General features: G+C 44.0%; 1 protein-coding gene across 1 annotated transcript in view; it reads left to right on the forward strand.

The window, feature by feature from the left end:
• Window positions 1-11,399, forward strand: part of UROC1 (urocanate hydratase 1) — a 31,639-nt gene extending 20,240 nt beyond the window's left edge. Inside the window, 8 exon segments of the mRNA XM_077451626.1 lie at window positions 3,170-3,242; window positions 4,127-4,248; window positions 5,472-5,542; window positions 6,456-6,554; window positions 7,091-7,190; window positions 9,551-9,632; window positions 10,419-10,518; window positions 11,013-11,399. Coding sequence (XP_077307752.1) covers window positions 3,170-3,242; window positions 4,127-4,248; window positions 5,472-5,542; window positions 6,456-6,554; window positions 7,091-7,190; window positions 9,551-9,632; window positions 10,419-10,518; window positions 11,013-11,156 — 791 coding nt within the window. The 3' untranslated portion in view covers window positions 11,157-11,399.
• Window positions 11,400-20,280: the final 8,881 nt, after the last annotated feature.

Below are 20,280 nucleotides of genomic sequence, written 5' to 3' on the forward strand. Positions count from 1 at the left end.
CAACATTATGGCGGACGCTTTTGGCACATTTTTGGGACCATTTACACAGCGATCAGTGTTATAAAACTGCACTGATTACTGTGTAAATGTGACTGGCAGGGAAGGGGTTAACACCAGGGGGCGCTGCAAGGGTTAATATGCTCCCTATGGGAGTGATTCTAACTGTGGGGGGAGGGGACTCACAAGGGGAGGAGACCGATCGGTGTTTCTCTGTACTGGGAACACACATCGGTCTCCTCTCCTCTGACAGTACGTGGATCTGTGTGTTCCTGGGCAATCGCGGGTGCCCAGCGGACATTGCGGCCACCGGGCACACGCACTGGGTCCCGAGCGATGCCGCAGGTGCGCGCAGCATGTGCCCCCTAGGCAGCCGGGAATCGGAGGACGTCATATGACGCCCTCCCAGGATGGGAGATCCCATCTGTGGGTCTCGTATGTCTATAGGCCGGGGCTAAAGTGGTTAACAAATTGCAGACTGTTGGAAGATACCTCTGACTCCTCCTGGTTAGTAGAATAAACATTATATCAGAAATACAGTTGACATATAACTTGTAGGAAAGCGGCAAGTGCACGCCCAATGGCTATCGCCTACAGCGGCGCTTGCGCCTAAAGGTTCCATAAATAGACTTGGATTCAATTTGTCAAAAAATAGAACAGGAAGTAGAGAGGGGGAAGAAAGATGAAGGCAGAACGAGTTTGGGGGGTGGCTTTGTGAGGGTCTGCTGGGAGAGCCTGGGATGGAAAGACAGTAACTTGGCAATTTAAGGAAATCCCCTGTTTTTTTAGATGCGGAAAGGGTGCCTCAGCGGGACTTTAAAGGGGCAGGTCAAATATTTAGTAGGCAATATCTTACTTTAAAACGAACCATTTTTATTTTACTAAAATTCAAGGGGTAGTGGTTATATGGCCAAACAGAAGCCTAAATGGTAGAAGGGATATGAATGAATGTGTGGATGCAAAATGCAATAAACACACAGAGCACAATACAGGTGACTATTCCTATTCCGACGCGTTTCGAGTGTTTCAAACTCTTCCTCAGGGAAATGGATCAGCAATTGATTATATATATATATATATATATATATATATATATATATATATATATATATATATATATATATATATATATATATATATATATATATATATATATATATATATATATATATATATATATATAATTTTATCAATCTACAAAAAAATAACATAAGGTGCGTGGCTAATACAAAGGTTCTAGTCACTGTAGCATACTAACATTATGCATAGTATTTTTAGAGGGAGGTTATGGTGAGGGCGGAGCTGGGCTCGGAGGAACAGGGAGCACACCAGCCAGGGTATCTGCGGAAGAAAAGTGCAGCCAGATTGACCACAGAACTTTATATTTGTCAAAATTGTTGTTGAGTGCCTAGCCTTTCATATCATTTACTGTGGAGACCCAAAGGTTTCCAAAAAAAAAGGATCAGTTGTCGGCCGCTGATAGAAAAAGATGTTGTTTCTGGGAGTCTGTTGATCTTGGCAAGGTGGAAAGAAGAGTTATCTCAGGGGTTAGTTGTAAAATACCTGCTTCCAGAAGGGTCGTATCCGTCCACACTGCCACCAGATATGAAGATAAGTGTCTGTGGCTTCATTGCATCGCCAGCAGGAGGATGAGGTAGATGGGGAAGATTTTATGTAATGTAACGAGGTCCCTGTACCATCTGTACATTATCTTGAAGTTTTTCTCTTGTGAGTAACCGGAGCTGGAGGACTTGTGGGCGAAATGGTACGCGGTCTGCCATTCCACTCTGGAGAGTTTTTCCAAGGTCTGCCGACCATATCCTCATGTATGTGGGCATGTCATCCTGAGTGTGGACCTGGATCAATCTGTAAATGTGGGAGAGTAGATGTCTAGGTAGCGCCTGAAGGGAGCTCAAATGTTTGAATTCTGAAAGTGGGCGATGGATTTGAGATGAAAGGAATAGTTGTTGTTGTTAGATGTAGGGATGTAAGCCAATCTCGTGTGTTTCCCCCCCCCCCCCCTCAGGGACGATCATAGCTTGTCGGTACCCGAGTGTGTGTGTGTGTGTGCGCTTGAGGCAAGGAGGAAAGGTGGAATGATCCCAGCTGATGGGGCCCCAATGCCCTGAGGGAAGGCCAGATTGTCAAAGATAAGGGGGAGGGGGTCAGAGGAAAGAACCTCCTAGCGCCCTCCTATACCAAAGAACAAGGACAGCTATAGTGTGAGGTGCCAGATAAGTGAGAGAAGCTGTCCTTGTAACCCCAGAGGAGAGCCCCTAGGTCGACTGGAGCTAGATCCTGCTCGGCCATTACTGAGGCCTTTTGAAACGGCCACGAGAACCATTCCAGGGTACGGGCCATGAGAGTAGATTTGTAATCTGGTAGTCCCATGCCACCTTGTAGCTTTGGGCGTGTGAGTAGTTTATAGCTAACTCCTTATTCCAGTTAAAACAAATGGGGAGGGAGCGTAGGGCCGAAAAAAAAAGTATTTGGGGATGGTCACCGGTACGGTTTGGAAGAGATATAATAATTTGGAAGGGTGTCAATCTTGAGGGTGTTTAATGCGACCAAACCAGGGTAGTGCTGTGCCCCCCCCCCCCCCCCCCCCATGCAGCCGGGTCTTTCTGTAGACGGGAGGAAAGAGGAATGTAGTTTTAGTGTGAAGAGGTTAGAGAGGTTGACGGAGATCGTTATGCCTAGGTAGGAGATGCCCTTGGTCTGCCATTTAAAAAGAATTGGAGAGAAGCGAGGACATGGTGGGAGCGGATGGGGAAATATTGAGGGCCTCTGTTTTTGGACATGTTGAGCTTAAACAAAAGGAATTTTAAAATGAGCCAGCTATTATCACTTGCCATTCTTCTAGTTGTGTGTGGACTACATAACCTTGTGTTATGGCTGGGAAAAGAGGAAGGTGTTAGTCCTAATATACTTCCTGTCCTAGGGTGACAACTCTTCTCCTCCTCCATTGACACAGCACAGTGAATTAGCGTTGTCCCCCAAGGATGGGAAGTATGCTGCCAGTGGGATCACCTGGTAAAAATAAAGGGGGGGGGGGGGGTGAAACCTTAAAATGAATGCAACCATCACATCCAAAGACTGTAGACTGCAATATGTTACTTTTTTTTTTTTTTTTTTATATGCTTTATCTGAAACCATTTTATCCCTGAACCAGGTGCTGATGTGGAGCAGAAAGGAGGGAACGGTACAGACTTCAGATACCCGTCCTATGTCCAGCATATAATGGGGTGAGACCTCCAGAGATCGTATATTGGTGTCAGTATATATCACAAGTCAGGCATTTGCACCTTTTTTACATCAACATACTTATAACCTTTTTAAACAATCTTTCCATTTTAATAGCATACTACATTTTGGAGATCACTGGGTCTCCGTGCTTTTCTGGGCAATTCAGACAAGTCATGACTGGTGGGAGGGTGCTTTTACAGAACTTCCTGATGACCTCCCAGCACAAGATGCCCTTGGTCCTCCCCGGCACAGGATGGCCTTGGTCCTCCCCCAAGCAGTGGGCTGGCTCATGGGAGGCGCTATGCTTTGCTAGGTGGGTGTGCTTGCTGCATTTGCATGCAAACTACCCTAGGTAATGCCCACATGTGATGCTGAGCATCCATGATTGGAAGTACTGAAATCTGACTGGCCGAACCCTTTCGTTCAGTGGAACGGGGATGAAAGAGGAAGATGCCGCTGGATGTCCTCCAGACAAGAAATTAAGTGGGCTTCATCTTACTTGCTACAGCTTCTCATGCACACTGGGTGAAGCTCGGAGTGCAGGGAAATCCGAGTAAACTGTTTTAGTCCAGGAGAGGAGCCGGTACAACTGTGCAAGACTGGAGGGAAGTCCAGAGTTCATCATGGCTCATAAAGAGGGGTAATAGTGTGAGAATTGCACAGATCTCTAGTTTCCGAAGCCCTGACTGCTACTTTTATCTCTTTTCGTTTCTCAGGACAGGGTTATGAGTTGAATCTGAATGATGATTTTGCTTTTGGCTGCAAAGCGATCCTCTTCCCCCAGATTAGATGAAAGGCGGAGCGCGTTGGCCAAGATTAATCAGCGAGGAATCTCAAACATCTGCCAATTAAGTTGTGTTTTTGTTTTCCTCCTCTTTTTCAGAGACATCTTTTCTTTGGGATTTGGGCCATTCCGATGGGTGTGTACATCCACTGAGCCATCCGATCTTGCCGCCACGGATGAAATCGCGGCCACTGTATTAGAGGACATTATCTCCCGGGGAGGTAACGTCCGCCCTCTTTATAATGAAGTTATACAAAGTTACAAAATTGATGGATTTAAACGCTGCAACAGATATGGGATTATATAGGGAAGACATTTTTTTAATTTTTTTTTTTTTTTGTAGGTAGGCCAAGACTTCGCTCTTTGTGCACTCTGCAACTTTAGTAAATAAATGCAATCAGCTTCCAGGTTTTATTGTCCAAGTTTATTTGAACAATGAGAAATTGGAAGCTGATTGGCTATCGTGCACAGCTGCATCAGATTCTGAGTGCTCCAGCTTAAACCTTGTGTCCCCTGTGCTTGGTTATGTGAGCAACCTTGGGTGTGCAAAAGGCAGCTGTTGGTAAATTTTGTAGGAACATAACGTGGGTGGGGGCAAAAAAGAGGTAAGGACAGTGGTCCAACATTTGCATGGTCAATGCAAGCAGAATGAATCATCCACTGGCCTCTTAAAGGGCAACTCCACCCTCCCTAACTAAAATTTTACTAGCACATGTAAATTCTGTATGTAAATATAAAAAACAAAAATTATATACTCTCGACCCCCTGCGCCACCATCTTGGTCTATGGCCCATGAATTAAGTCACAGATGCAAACATAAGTGAAACCCCCCTATGCATGTACAGACTCTGCATGTCCAAGACTGGCAGAAATGTGCTGCTCTCTGCCCAGGCATGGGAGATTTTGCTCCTGCACAAACCCACTGCAGCTTTCTGCCAGGTCCCATAGACTGGTGGCATGCGTGTGTGCAGTGTACTCAAATCTCACCTCAGTGTGTCACTATTGCTTGGCAAGCATACAGGAACTAAAAAGGGGAAAAAAATGGACTGTAAGGTAAGTAAAAAATCCAACTGTGTAAGGGGGGGGGTTGTCGAGCGGATGTCCAATTCCTGGATGAAAGACTCCAGCATGATTATCTCAGCACTTGAGCTCCCAGTTCTGCCCACTTTTGCCGCCTTCACAATGCAGTCTCACTCCCTCTGTTGTAAATTAAATAAATGATTCCTTGAGTGCAGCAGCAGGACTGTAGGGGAATTGGGTCACACCTCTTTCTGCTGGAGTCCTATTGAGATCTAAGAAAGCGGTCTCCGGGCTGCACTCCGATATCCATTTCCAATAAATTTGGCTTTTGGACTTTTAATAGGGTGTAGAGCTAAAGAACTGTACTGAGTCATAAATTCCGATGTCTGGAAGTAATGAAGATGTGGTGTTCTTCTCTCTTCAGTCAGCGATTCGGTCCGGAAGCAATATGGAGACAATATTCGATGGATCCGGGAAGCTGGAAAACATCAACTAGTACTTCTTCCTTTTTTTATTTTAATTTTTTTTTTTTTACGATTAAAAAGTGTTACAGCTGTAAAAGCTTGGTTTGGAAGGTGCTGCTTGTACAGGAGGAAACCATGTTGTCTTCTGTTACAGCAGATGTATTCTTCTGAAGTTTACTGTCTGTTTTATTTCTGTTGCAGCTTCAATGTGCAGCCTGCTAGAGGTAGACAGGCTAAATCTAATATATATTTTCACCCATGTGTAAAAAAAAAAAAAAAATAAGTTAGATATCTCTCTATCTCTCTCAGGAAGCATATGACCAAGGGAAGTACTCTGACCACAGTGGTCAGGGCACGGCAGCCATTTTTCGTGGTCAGTAAAGCGAGGGCATACAGTAAGTGGCAAGCTTAGGGGGGGCAGATTACACTGCACAGTGCTTGTGCTGTGTTATTTGCTTTAAGGTACCAAGATATGTTTTCCTTTTTCAATGATCAGTCATATTTTTAGTATCAATGTGAAAATGTCACTATTATTGCCAGGGTATGCAGAAATTGTGGAGTGGAACATTTTGCCTCTCGTATAATTTTTATATTGGAATCCCCCCCCCCCCCCCCCCCCCCACATCCCTTGGCTGCTAAAGCCTAACCATAAAGTACCAAAACAATGCGGATTTGTTTCCACCATGACAAGCTGCCCTCTGCTTCTTGGTGGATTCTACAATCCATTTCTTGTCTGCCAATGCCTGGATTGAGAGCCACTGCCGCGCTCTCCTCACGTGTACGGGAGGTACTTGTTTGTTGCTAATGAACCCAGCGTCTGATAATCCATGTCCGTGTTTAAAATCTACAACTTGTATATGATCACTCCAAGAACAAGTCCAGCAGAATTCAGAGGATTAACAATACACATTTATTATCATAATTTTATTTATTTTTTTCTACAGGTTGTTGGCTCTCAAGCAAGGATTTTGTATTCTGACCAGAAAGGGAGGATTGCTATCGCTGTCGCCATAAACAACGCTGTAGCAACTGGCCAGGTCCAGGTAATGCGGGATAAGGTCAAGGAGCAGAACTGTCCTTAGGGCATGGTTCATGCCTACGCAGGTAGCATAATACAAATGGGGTTTTTTTTTTTTTTTTTTTTTTTTTTTTTTCCTTCCATTGATGTCTATGGAGCCAAAAAATAAATAAAATAAAAAACAGAAAAAAGTCCATGGCCATTTCCATAAAATGCACAGATGTTAACTACATCCATAGGAAATTGTGTTACATGGACTGCAGTGTGTTTGCAAAACTGAAAACGCTTATTTTTTATTTTATTTATTTATTTTTTAATTTTTTTTAGATATACAGAGAAAAAATATTGAATAAATCTGACCCCCCCCCCCCCCCGCCTTCCCTTCAGTCTCCTGCATTGAATTGGCTTACTGTGATTTCAGCTGCACACTGGGCATCTAACAGTGTGCATTAGAAATGACATCACACTAACTCGGAGAAATGTGAGGGGGGTCTTAGCAAATGCATTCCTGCTCCCTTTTACTAGACTGGATCATTGCCTCAGATTCTTTTTCTTCTCCAGGCTCCAGTGGTTATCAGTCGGGATCACCATGACGTGAGTGGGACAGATAGCCCATACAGAGAAACTTCCAATATATATGATGGCTCCGCCTTCTGTGCAGGTATTTATGAGCTGACCATGTGACCATTGATTAGGACTGGTAAGGGTCGTCTTGGGCATCATGCCACTCCTTGGATGCCTTTTAAGATCAGCTCCAGCCTTGCCCTTTTCCCCACGCTTGTAGCAAGTCCTCTCCTGTATTGATTACCATCAATATCTTGCAAACCTGCCTCTCCACATTATCGCCCCCTAGCTGCTGCAACCACTTTATTGAACCTTTTTATTTGCTACTTGAATGACTTCCATCAATTTAACCGTTTTTTTTTTTGTTTTTTTTTTTACAGCAGATTGTCTTTCTCTACCATCAATTTCTCCTTTTTCATTTTATTTTTTTTATTTTTTTTTTTTCTTTGGGTGTTCTATATAAGCATGCATGCTCACGCAACTGATCAGATTGCACAGCTAATGTCATGGTCGGGTCAGGCTTCGAGACCAGTAGTTGTAGCAGTAGAGAGTCTTCCACCAGCAGGATTTGTGAACAAGAGTGTCTCCCTGGCAGATGAAGCGGCCTCGCCTGAGTACTACCTGGTGTTCCCCAGAGCTCCTGATGGAGATTTGGTTTTGCTGCGTGTTAGTAGCAGATTACGGTCCTCAGGGTCGCCCCACCAGGAGGTGAGCAAGCCTGGGTCCAGTAGTTTGAGATAACCACTCGGGATCAAGCAGAAGTGTAGTCGGTCAACAAGTCAAAGGCCATAACAAGTGGTTGCAGGTTGGGATCAAGCAGAAGCGTAGTCGAGGAACCAGCCAAAGGTTGGTAACGAATGGTAGCAAAGGAATACCAATGGCGGCAGGAGTGACAAGAGTGTGCTATTGACTGGAGAGCAGTGTTAATTTCGTCAACTAAAATGGGACTAAAACTAAAATGTAATTTTAGTCAGACTAAAGCCTCATACACACGATAGGACTTTGTACAAACTTTCCCTTGGATTTTTGTACAAAGGGCGTCGGCCCTGAACTTATATTGCATACACACAGCAGGACTTTTTCAGCCAACTTTCACCAAATCACGTGGTTTTTCGGCTCTTTACCGCCACCTTTGGTCAACTTCTGTATTGTTGTCTGATCTTTTGCATTGGTTCTGAGCATGCCCGTTTGTACTTTGTACAAAAGTCCTATGGTTTTCTGTACACACAATCAGACTTTGCTCCATTGGACTTTTGTTGCCAGAAAGTTTGTCCGTTCGCACAGCCAACAAAAGTCCGATGAAAACCAAAAAAGTTTGTCCGATGGAGCGTACACACGGTCGGATGTTGCTCCAAAACAGCTAATTTGCATGTTTGTTGTCAAAAAGTCTGATCGTGTGTATGGGCCTTAAAACTAAATAGAAATTTGACTTCAAAATGTAACACTGGTCTGTAGTTCATGTTTTATACCTCAATACCATAATAAATAACAACATATTTGATTTTTCACTCCAGTAGTATATAATGAAATTGGAAATTGTAGAGAAACATTACTAACTAATGCATTACAATTGCACCCATTAGGTTTTAGAGGACTAAAATTTGTTTTAGTCAACTAAATACGACTAAAACTAAAAGCCTTGCAGAAGACTTAAAATGGGACTAAAACTAAAATGCCATTTTAGTCTTAAGAATAAAACTAAATTTAAATTTGCTACCAAAATTGACACTGCTGGAGAGATCACTATAATCTGGCAAGCAGGAAGTGCAGAGACATGGCTTGAATTAGGAAATTCATGGGAGGAGCAAAGAGTTCAAGGTTCTAGAGAAGCAAGACCCAAGGTAAGGTTGCCTAAGCCTGTGGTCCTCAACCCTGTCCTCAAGTACCCCCCCCCCCCCCCCAACAGGCCAAGTTTGCAGGTTTTCCTTTATCTTGCACAGGTGCTTTAAATCTGAGACATGGCATGGCTGCTTGGTATTGTGGACAGCTATTTTATCTAAGATTCCCAAAACATGGCCTGTTGGGGGTGCCTGAGGACCAGGTTGAGAACCACTGGTCTAAGCAGTCATGCATAGAGCTGTCGGCATCTCAGGTGGCTCAGCAAGCAGAGTTGCTGCCAGACACAGCAGAGGTTCAGGTCATGCACATCTAATTGGATGTTTGGGAGTTTTCTCATACACACCACAAAGGAATGCTAGAGCACCATGGCCTATTTCAAAGACATGGTACAACAGAAGCTGGGAGATGTCTGCCTTTTTGTCTGTCTTTGATTGAAACCTTGGGTGGAGTATAGTGATATTGCATGAATCGCACCAATGGGCTATTTACATTCAAAGAAAAGGGGCTTGGTCTGGAAAATGTGAAAAGGAGCCTACAGCTCCTTCTGATGGCTCAAAAAAAAGAATAAAAAAAGAACTATAAATATTTTTAAAATATGTATCTTGTCCTGTCTTGTAGATATGGCTGTTCAGAATTTTGTGGGAGATTCCTTCCGTGGAGCCACATGGGTAGCCCTACATAATGGAGGAGGCGTTGGCTGGTGAGTGGATGGGGCATAGTGGTGGGTTTTAACAGAAAAAGGGTTTGTGTTCTGTAACCCAATTATGGAAGTCATTTTATATGGCTTAATCTGACTGCACAAATGTTAGACAATTTCCTCTCCAGGTCGACTGTTATTATTCAGCCAAAATGGAGAGAATCTGTAAAATTAACGCGTTCTAACCACTAGATGAAGCTGGGCAGAGGGACTTTTTAGAAAATACTCTTTGATCCTGCCAGTGTCTTCTTTCTTCTTTCTTCTTTCTTCTTTCTTCTTCTTTCTTCTTTCTTCTTTCTTCTTTCTTCTTTCTTCTTCGCAACAATCTGCAGTCTCCTCCCCCCCAACCCACAGCGTTGTCCCTATTCAGGTGTACAATTCAGATCATGCTTTGTCTAGAGTTCTATTGAACCCTTGTAGGTTGCCAATACTTGCCTCCTTCGAAAAAGCTGCTACTTGCCTGGATGTCCCTGGCCATAATACTGAGTTACTGGGAACAAGCATGCAGCAAATAAAGTCAAACCCGTTGATGGGCAGATTCGTTTTGAGCCCAGAACAGATGCAGAGTTCTGTGGCTCGCTCTGTGAACATTTGTAAGTGTGGGAATACGCAGGAACGATCTGTAGAATAAGATGAATGGAACTTTAATAAAGAGGACGAATGGACAAGTTTAGTTTCCTGGCAGTGACCGAGTCTTGCGTTTTTTCCCATTAAAGTGAAACTCCTCCCACTCCTTCCCAGGGTCATACAAAGTTTTCTGTTTCCTTTTTTTTATTTATTTATTTTTAGGGGCGAGGTCATTAATGGAGGTTTTGGCTTGGTGCTGGATGGATCCCCAGAGGCTGAGCACAATGCTAAAATGATGCTGAGCTGGGATGTGTCCAATGGGGTAAGAGGACATGTGTGTTTTGTGCGTGGGGACGGTTAATATCTTACTATATTATAATAATGTATTCATATAAACACAACTTTTTTTTATTTTTTATTATATAACCTTTGAAAAAAGTGTATTGATAAATTTTTAAATATTTTACTATGTAAAAGTATGTGTGTATCTATCTGTTTTTACCTTCCAGCAGGACAACGACCCTAAACATACAGCCAAAGCTACAATGGAATGGTTTTAGATCAAAGCGTATTCATGAACACGAATGCCCCCCACACTTTTTTTCACATATATTTGTAAAAATATTTTGAAAACCATTTATCATTTTTTCCTTCCACGTCACAACTATGTGCCACTTTGTGTTGGTCTATCACATAAAATCTCATTAAAATTAATTTACGTTTTTGGTTATAACATGACAAAATGGAAAATTTCAAGGGGTGTGAAAACTTTTTCAAGGCGCTGTTTCTTATTGTTTGGGGTGTGTTTTTTGCTAGGTGGCAAGGCGTTGCTGGTCGGGTAACAAAAATGCTTATGACACCATCATTGAAACCATGGAGGAGAATCGTAAACTGAGAGTGACGCTTCCATATGCTGTGAAAGACCCGAGTGCCCTGGAGAAGGCTCTGGCTCAAGCTTGATCTCCTTGCTATCGATCGCTCGCATCTCCAGTGACCAATGAAATCAATTGCTTGCACCTCCTGGGTTCCTCCCACCTGCACACGTCCAATCGTCCGGATGTGCAATCCGCATTTTGACTTTTTTGTAATCTCATAGAGCAACAACCAATGGTCCTTTTTTGTATGTCGGATGTAATGATTAAAACTGGGCCATACTGTTCTACGCCAACTTCACCTGAATAAAAAAAAAATGTTTTATTAGCATCCTGTGTGAAGATCTCCAAAATTTATATATATATTATATTGTAGCGGCCATAACCCATTGCAGGGCGGCCTTGACTTAATGGGCTTACCAGTTACCTTCTCCTGGCCTGCTCCTCCACGTCTAGGGGTTCCCAGGGTTGATACCCAACGACTTGTACACTGACACAGATGAAGTCCTTTCAAAAGGTTTTATTTTGCAGTAGAAATTTCACAAAACACGGCCTCTTTGGGAACAGAGGGCACGGGTGAAGAACTCTGGTACCTTGAACTGCAGGTTTAACAAAGTCTCTATTTCCACCCAGAGAGTAGCCACTCGCAGCTGGGTACTTCAAGGCTGAACAGACCTCTAGTCAGAGATCATGGCAGTCAGCACGTTGACTCAAACTTGAACAATCAACCAGAGATAAAACGGGAACCTTTTTCAGACTGTACCTGGAACGTTTCCCGCTTCCTTTTGAGGTACTGGAAAAGTGTGGACTCGTCAATGTCCTTCCCAACTCGGTAACCAGGCACTTCTCAGGATGCCACTTGTTGGCCCTCCTCCGAAGAATCCCTCCCCCGGTCACTTCCACGAGCTGGGGTGTCCCTCCAAGCTGAGAGGACACTCTGAATCCTCCCTCAGTTACAGCGCCTCGGACCAGCCGGTTCCGCGACTCGGGAACAGATGGATCCCTACCCCGGACCAGGCGGGTCTAACAGGGGCCACCGACAGGAACATGTTGCGGGATGTCAAACACACCGGGATCCCTCACGGGGCTACCCCGGTCCTGGAACCAGAACAGACCACAGAGGTCTCTCTAAAAACTCCGGAACCTGAACACGTGACCCACACCTGCTTAAGTACCCCTTCCCAGACTCCTTCAGCGGGCCCCGGCACTCCCGCTGATTGGCTCCGAGAGGGCCATACCCAAACATCCACCCAAGCCTGGTTCTTGCCTGTCATGTGCACTTCACCGTTCACATGACCAGGCAGAACATCAATCACGGCCTGGCCAGACTGGTGTTAAGCCTTACCTACACAATTAACCCTCAGTACTGTAAGGTCCTGAGGCAAAAACTAAATTTACAAAGCGCGTGACATTAGGTCCCAAATGTCGTCCGCTACACATCCCGCCCCAGCCATTTAGACTATGTCCCCATCATCTGGGTAACAATCCTACTTAATAGGAAAAAAAAAAACAGTACCTGAGTTCTTATGTTAGGTGATGGGGAAAGGAAAAACATGTTTAAACATTTAACACTAATCACAATGTCGCATCAATGCTGTATGCACACCACCCAACTAACTATCTGAACCCACCCGGTCTCCTCCGATGGTCTTGTTAGTCGGTCTCCGTGAATCCTGAAAAGAAAACCTAATGCAAACCAGCAATACTGTACACTATACATCCTAGAATTTTGAAAGGCAAGATTCCGGCGTTTACACGGCGGAATTTCCTCCTTTTTTTTAATAGCATATGTAATATCTGCTCAAACGCACTCTAATCCTTAGCAAAAAGAAATGGCTTAGTTACAGCAACTGAAGTGTAAGAACTTACGAAACTGTATAAAAATCAAAATTGCTTCCTTTCCCCCCCCCATAAAAAGTAACCTAAATGGTCAGTCATATGTTGTTGGATCATAATTGCTCCCCCAAAAATGACACAAGTATGGAAATGAGTTTTATTTATTGTTCAAATAAATTCTTAAAGGGGAAGAAAATATATGAATTTTTATATTGACGGTAATCTTATGGTCCTCAAAGGGTTAATCCCTTCCCGGCCAGTGTCATTTAGTACAGTAGTGATACATATTTTTAGCACTGATCACTATATTGGTGTCACTGGTTCCCATCAAGTGTCGGACTGTCTGACGCAAGATCGCAGTCATTAGCTGATCGCTGCCATTACTACTATAGAAAAAAAGAACTAATTCCAGTATAGAGCCCATAGGGGTGTGTGTGTGTTTACGCTATAACTTTTGCATAAACCCATCAAAATATGCTGACTGGGATTTTTTTTTTTTAAATATGTAGCCCAATACAAATTGGCCTAAATTTTAAGAAATAAAAAAAAAAAAAAAAATTATATATATATATATATATATATATATATATATATATATATATATATATATATATATTATTAATTTTTTTAATTTTTTTGCGTTTGTTCCAGCGGAAATAATTTTTAAAGTCAGCAGCTACAAACCCTGTAGCTGCTGACTTTTAATGAGGACACTTACCTGTCCAAAGCGCCCACGATGCGTCCCTCATATCCCGTCATGGCGCCGCCATCCTCACTAAGGGAAACGGGCAGTGGAGCCTTGCGGCTTCACTGTCCGTTTCCTGCTGCGCACGTGTGAGTCGTGTGGCGCTTTGTGAATGGGGCGCGCTGTGTTCTGGGACACGCACAGTTCCCAGAACACAGCGCGCCCCATTCCTGAGAAGACTGAAGACTGCGGAGTAGGAAGAGGCAGATTAAGAAAACTGCCTAGCAACGGGTTTCTGGTAAGTAATTTTTTATTTTTTATTTTTTTTGTGGCCCTCCACTTTAACTTCTATCAATTTTTTTTTTTTTGTTTTTATAGCACAAAAAAAGAAATTCAGTGGTGATCAAATACCACCAAAAGAAAGCTCTATTTGCGTGAAAACCATGATCTGCATTTTATTTGAGCACAGCGTTGCATGACAATGCTCAATTGTCGGTTAAAATAACGCAGTGCCTTATTGCAAAAAAATAACCAGGTCCTGAAGGGGGGTAAATCTTCCGGAGATCAAGTAGTTTATGGCACATACTGACCTGTAGGTGGGATAATGGGAGAGAGAATGTCACATCAGTGTTCATCCAGACTCAGCCCTGCAATGTGTCCAAGATGTGTGTTGGTATTTTTTTAATTTATTTTTTTATCTGAAATCTGAAGTGACAAATCTTTGGTGATATCCAGCTTTCCGCCCTTTCTCCTGAGAATGTTCTCTAGCCATGGATGAGGTTCATACTAATCAGCATGATCCAATGAGGATGCACATCGCCACCTAGTGTATAAGAGGAGAAATAACCTAACTTGTTCACACCAGATATGATGGGCTTAATTTTGAAGGGGATAAAAAAAAAAGTGTTGAAGGATCAGTCGTTATTTTAGCCATGGACCTGCAACTTTTATTGAATTTAACTGAAAATAACTGCATTTAAAAAAAAAAAAAAAAAAAAAAAAACCACAGTGCTCATGGTGACGGCCTTTCTTTTCAAATGTAGTCCTAGGGCTACCCTTGCAGGAGCCGCTGGTTTTGCATCGTGTCCTCGGTTCTTACCTTGCCCTTGGCAAAGACCTCAGCACCACTGACACCTTGGGTATGCACGGCAATAGGAAAAGACTAGTAATTTTGGTTGCTACCTTTTTACGGTCCCCTTCAAAAAAAAGACTTGAGACCTTGAGGTAGGAAAACAAAATATATCGAGGAAAAAGCATGTTCAGATAAACGGAGTATTGCAATGAGAAACGCCAAGCAGCTCACATGCATATAAACATAATCTCAAAGGTGAGAGTGCTACCTTAAGTTCCAATAAAGTCGGCATAAACTATCTTTCCCCACTAAAATCAGCAACTTAAAGTGGTTGTAAGCCCTTACAAACCACTTGTACCTACAGGTAAGTCTTATAGGCTTACCTGTACTGGAAATATCTCCTGAACCTGCACGGTTTAGGAGACGCTTACCATATAAGCTTGCGCCGACGTCATCGGCGCATGCGCACTAAAAGGGCACGATCGTGCCATTTTCTTTAGGGCCCATGCCCTGACCACTGGTGTGCGTGCACGGGAGTGATGTCATGTGACTCCGGCCAGAGTCCACGGCCCCAGAAGGAACAGGGTTTAAGATGGAAATGGCCACCAGCAGGGACATCGTGGACTTTGTTTGCAGGTAAGTCCAACATAATAGGCTAGAATGCGATGCATAGTAGCCCATTATGATTTTACTTTGCAGGGAAATAAAGAGTAAATAAAGTAAAACCCATCAGCGCTTACTTCCTCTTTAAGGCAACTTTAAGTCAATAGGATAGTGGCTAAGTTGCCCAGAGTCACTGGGGCTGAGGAAGCTAGGCCTAGGCTGTGGTTTTATGACTGGTATATCCATAATGTAAGAATGATGCTCAATATCAGGAAATTCAAATGAAGTATTCTGCTGGCAATGTTGGGGCCCTTGAGGGAATATATCTGCATACAGAGCCCTGAATGGGAATTGGCCAGGCAGAGGTTAAGGCTTTGGAATATGATGGAGGTTCTTTTTTTAAATAGGCATACCCCACTTTTAAGTACACAATGGGGTTTATTTACTAAAGCTGGAAAGTGCAAAATCAGGCTCACTTCTGCATAGAAACCAATGAGCTTCCAGGTCTTATTACCAAAGCTTAATTGAACAAGCTGGGTTTAGAAGCTCATTGGTTTCTATGCAGAAGTGAGCTTGATTTTGCACTTTCCAACGTAAATAAACCCCATTGTGTACTTTAAAGTGGGGTTTGCCTGTATAGATATATGCTCTGGACTGATGGGCTATTGGAGATCTATGATGAGAAAAGAGTGGTATCCTTAGAAGGTATAGGACAGTAGGGTTCACAGGGTATCTTGACATAAAGTCAAGTAAGGGGCCACAAAAAAGGGTGACTGTTCCCTGTATTTGTAGAAGCCAGCCTTCTTGGCGGGGGCCTTGAAAATGACTTCAGGTGAGCTTCTGCGGTGACCAGATGAGCAGTAGACTCTGTGGTGCAGCAACAGTCTTTGGTTAATCTCTGTATGGCCACAGCAGTGATCGGCAAGTCTGGATGCAGTGCCATGGATCCCCTGATACTACAATCGCTAGGCCTCATTGGGGAACAGAATTGCGACGGGCAGCGACACTCTGACTCAGTCCAAGTACTCAGGTTTGTAGCCGACCTCTCTGCACTATTCCCTTCTGGCCCCGGTCCAGATGTAGAACACATTCTCTAAGGCCGCGTACACACGGTAGGAATTTTGGCCAGCAAAAGACCGATCAGAGCTTTTTGCCGGAAAATGTGACCGTGTGTATGCTCCATCGGAATTTTTCTGGCCGAATTTCCACCAGCAAAAGATTGAGAGCAGGTTCTCAATTTTTCCGACGGAAATTCCGATCGTGTGTATGCAATTCCGACGTGCAAAAAGCTCAGATTAAACTACGAGACGGAAGCTATTGGCTACTGGGTATTGAACTTCCTTTTTCTAGTCCCGTCGTACGTGTTGTACATCACTGCAGTTCTTGCCGGTCGGAATTTGGTGTGACCGTGTGTATGCAAGACAGCTTGAGCGAAATCCTGTCGGGAAAACCATCGTAGCTTTTTCCGATCGTGTGTACGCGGCATAAGAAATCTCCGCAGCTCTCTCCCTCAGCTACAACCATCTTTATTTGGTTTACTAAAACTGGAGAGTGCAAAACCTGGTGTAGTTCTGCACAGTAACCAATCGGCTTCCAGGTCTTATTGCCAAAACTTAATTGAACAAGTTGAAGTTAGATGCTGATTGGCTACCATGCACAGCTGCACCAGATTCCAAGTGCTTCAGTTTTAGTAAATCTCCTCCAATGGCGGCTATTTCCCAACCTCCCCGGGCTTTTTTTTTTTTTGTGTTTTTTTTTTTTTGGGGGGGTTTTTACCCCTCCTCCTGCAATAAGGCACGCTGGGTTTTATAGTCTCCCGTGTCTGTATTAGTAATGGCATCCCTTCTGGCTGGAGATGTACAAGAGTTCGGCAACATGGTAAGTAAAATGCAATCTTTATTAGTGATCCATCAAGACATAGGGGGGGTTTAATATGCACATCAACGCGTTTCAGCCACCAAAAAGGCCTTAGTCGTAATAAATGATGTGCAAGGAACAGCGCAATATATGATCCACATTTCGAGCCAGGGGCAGAAGCCGGCCTAGAGTTAATTTTGAGCACTGCCAACTCATCCAAGCGGTGAAAGGTACAAAGAATAAGAAGAAAAAAAAACGCAAAATATTACAAAATAAGAAAAGAATAACAAAGAAAAAAATACACACCTATATAAAGGAAAAAAAAACAAACAAAATATCAAAAAAGAGAGCTAGGATCAAGGGACACAGCAAACCCTGGATAAAGTCGAGAGTGATCATCGGAAGTGCAGATCCAGCTCCCACGGTGGGGCTCTGGTCTGCAACCTAAAAATCCACCAAGCCTCTCTCTGTAGCAGTCCTCTGTGATAATTGCCTCCCCTCCCCTGTCCACCAGATGTTTATGCTGGTTATTTGTACCTGTGTTGTTAAATTTACATGTAAAGTGTGTAATTTACATAAGACAATCATAAGTGATGTGCAGGCTCCATCTAGCGTTCCTTTTTGGTATTGCTGCAGTTATGGTATTGCTGCAGTTATTCTGTTTATTTGACTAACACCCCTTTCACACCAGGGCGTTTTGCAGGCGCTATAGCGTTAGAAGTAGCGCCTGCAATCCGCCCTAAAGAAGCTGCACCATTGTTTGTAGTGTGAAAGTCCCGAGGGTTTTCACACTACAGCGGTGCACTGGCAGAATGTCAGGGAAAAGTTCTGCCAGCAGCTTCTTTGGAGCGGTGAAGGAGCGGTGTGTTTACCGCTCCTCCACCGCTGCTCCCCATTGAAATCAATGGGGCAGCGCTGTAATACCGCCGGCAAAACGCCGCTATTGCTGGTGGTTTTAACCCTTTCTCGGCCGCTAGCAGGGGGGTAAAAGTGCCCTGCTAGCGGCCGAAATGCGCCGGTAAAACGCCGCTAAAAATAGCGCCGTTTTACCGCCCACCCTATGGGCGGTGTGGTGTGAAAGGGGTCTTACTGTGTGTGTAATCAAGGAAGTTGTTAGTAAGCAGGGAATTCTGGGTAGAATCTTCACAGGGAGGGAAGCAGCCACCATTCTTTGAGAAGATACTCAGGAAGTAACACATGTATTTCTCAATCTATCGCCATCACCCCTTAGAGAACTTAAAAAAAGTATGTTTTTACTATCACATCTTGTATTGTATATCGTTGTTTCTGCAATGTATGCAATATTGTACTTATTGTGGTCTATTTCTGTTATTTTGTGGTTTTCACCTGGCTTGTTCTAATAAAACTGAGATCAAAGAAATCTGGTATCTGAAGTTATTGGGACAAGAAGGTTTAGCTTTCTGGTCCTAGAGACAGAAGACGGAGGAGCCATAGTAACAAGCTATATACCACAAAATCTAAAAGGCGCTAACCTCCCCTCCATGCTGTGCACCTGGTTCACACATATGCAGGTTGCGGTGGATGCATTTTCTCGGTGCGTTTTTTTTCACGCGCATTTTTGACATTTTTAATGCGTTTTTTTTGGGAGGTGCCTGTTGTCTTTCTTTTAAAGGGTGGGCTCGGGGCGCAGAGCCCGCCCAGTTGTGTGACGATAGCGAATTATTATTTGCTGTTGTCCTCCTGCTTTTCTGTATTGGCAGGGAGCAGGGGGGGAGGCGCGGAGGAGGAGATGGAGGGGGAGCAACGGGGGAGGGGGGGGAGGGTGGTTTGTTTTCCACCACCACCCCCCAAAAAAAAGGAACACCAGCCGCGGCTGGTGCAGTGGTGAGCATATACGTAGGTTGCACCCCACATGTGAGGTATCATCGTGATCGTTAGAGCGAGAGCAATAATTCTAGTGCTGGACCTCCTCTGTAACTCTAAACTGGTAACCTGTAAACATTTCAGCTTTTACCCATCTTTCTCTCCTCGCAGCTCATTGGTAGCCATGAGCAACAGCTCCACTCATTAGCCGTCAGCCTGTGCTGCCCATAAAAACCAATCGGCATTCACCCATTTATTTTTATTTTTTTAACGCACAGCTCATTGGTTGCCATGGGCAACAGCTCCACTCCTTAGCGGCTAGCTTGCAATGCCCACAACAACCAATCAGTTTTTACCCATCTTTCTCTCCTTATAGCTCATTGGTTGCCATGAGCAAGAGCTCCACTCCTTTGCTGTCAATTTGTGCTGCCCATAACAACCAATCAGCTTTCACGCTTCTTTCTTACAGCTCATTGGTAGCCATGAGCAACAGCTCCATTTCTTAACAATCAGCCAGTGCTGCCCATAACAACCAATCGGCATTCACCCATTTTTTTTTCCTCACACCTCGTTGGTTGCCATGAGCAACATCATGTAGCCTAAGACATGGAGCCTTAGTGGCCAGCCTTTGCTGCCCATAACAACCAGCTTTCAGTATCCTCCCTCACAGCTCATTGGTTGCCATGAGCAACAGCTCCACTCTTTAGTGTCCTAGAGAACCAATCCCTTTTCACCCTTCTTTATTACAGCTCATTGGTTGTCATGAGCAACAGCTCCACTTCTTAGCCATCAGCCTGTACTGCCCATAACACTACTCACAGCTCATTGGTTGCCATGGGCAACAGCTCCACTCCTTAGCGGCTAGCTTGCACTGCCCACCACAACCAATGAGCTTTTTACCCATCTTTCTCTCTTCACAGCTCATTGGTTGCTATGAGCAAGAGCTCCACTCCTTTGCTGTCAATTTGTGCTGCCCATAACAACCAATCAGCTTTCACCCTTCTTTCTTACAGTTCATTGGTTGCCATGAGCAACAGCTCCACTCTTTAGTGGCCTAGGCTGCACTACCCATAACAACCAATCAGCTTTCACCGTTCTATATTACAGCTCATTGGTTATCATGAGCAACAGTTCCACTCCTTAGCCGTCAGCCTGTGCTGCCCATTACAACCAATCGCCATTCACCCTTTTTTTTTTTTTTCGTTTACTCACACCTCGTTGGCTGCCATGAGCAACAGCGTGGAGCCTTAGTGGCCAGCCTGTGCTGCCCATAACAACCAGCTTTCACTCTTCCTTCTCCCTCACAGCTCATTGATTGCCATGAGCAACAGCTCC

Source organism: Lithobates pipiens, unplaced genomic scaffold (assembly GCF_037356315.1).
Source record: "Lithobates pipiens isolate NorthernLeopardFrog02 unplaced genomic scaffold, aLitPip1_a1.2 Scaffold_23, whole genome shotgun sequence".
NCBI lineage: Eukaryota > Metazoa > Chordata > Amphibia > Anura > Ranidae > Lithobates > Lithobates pipiens.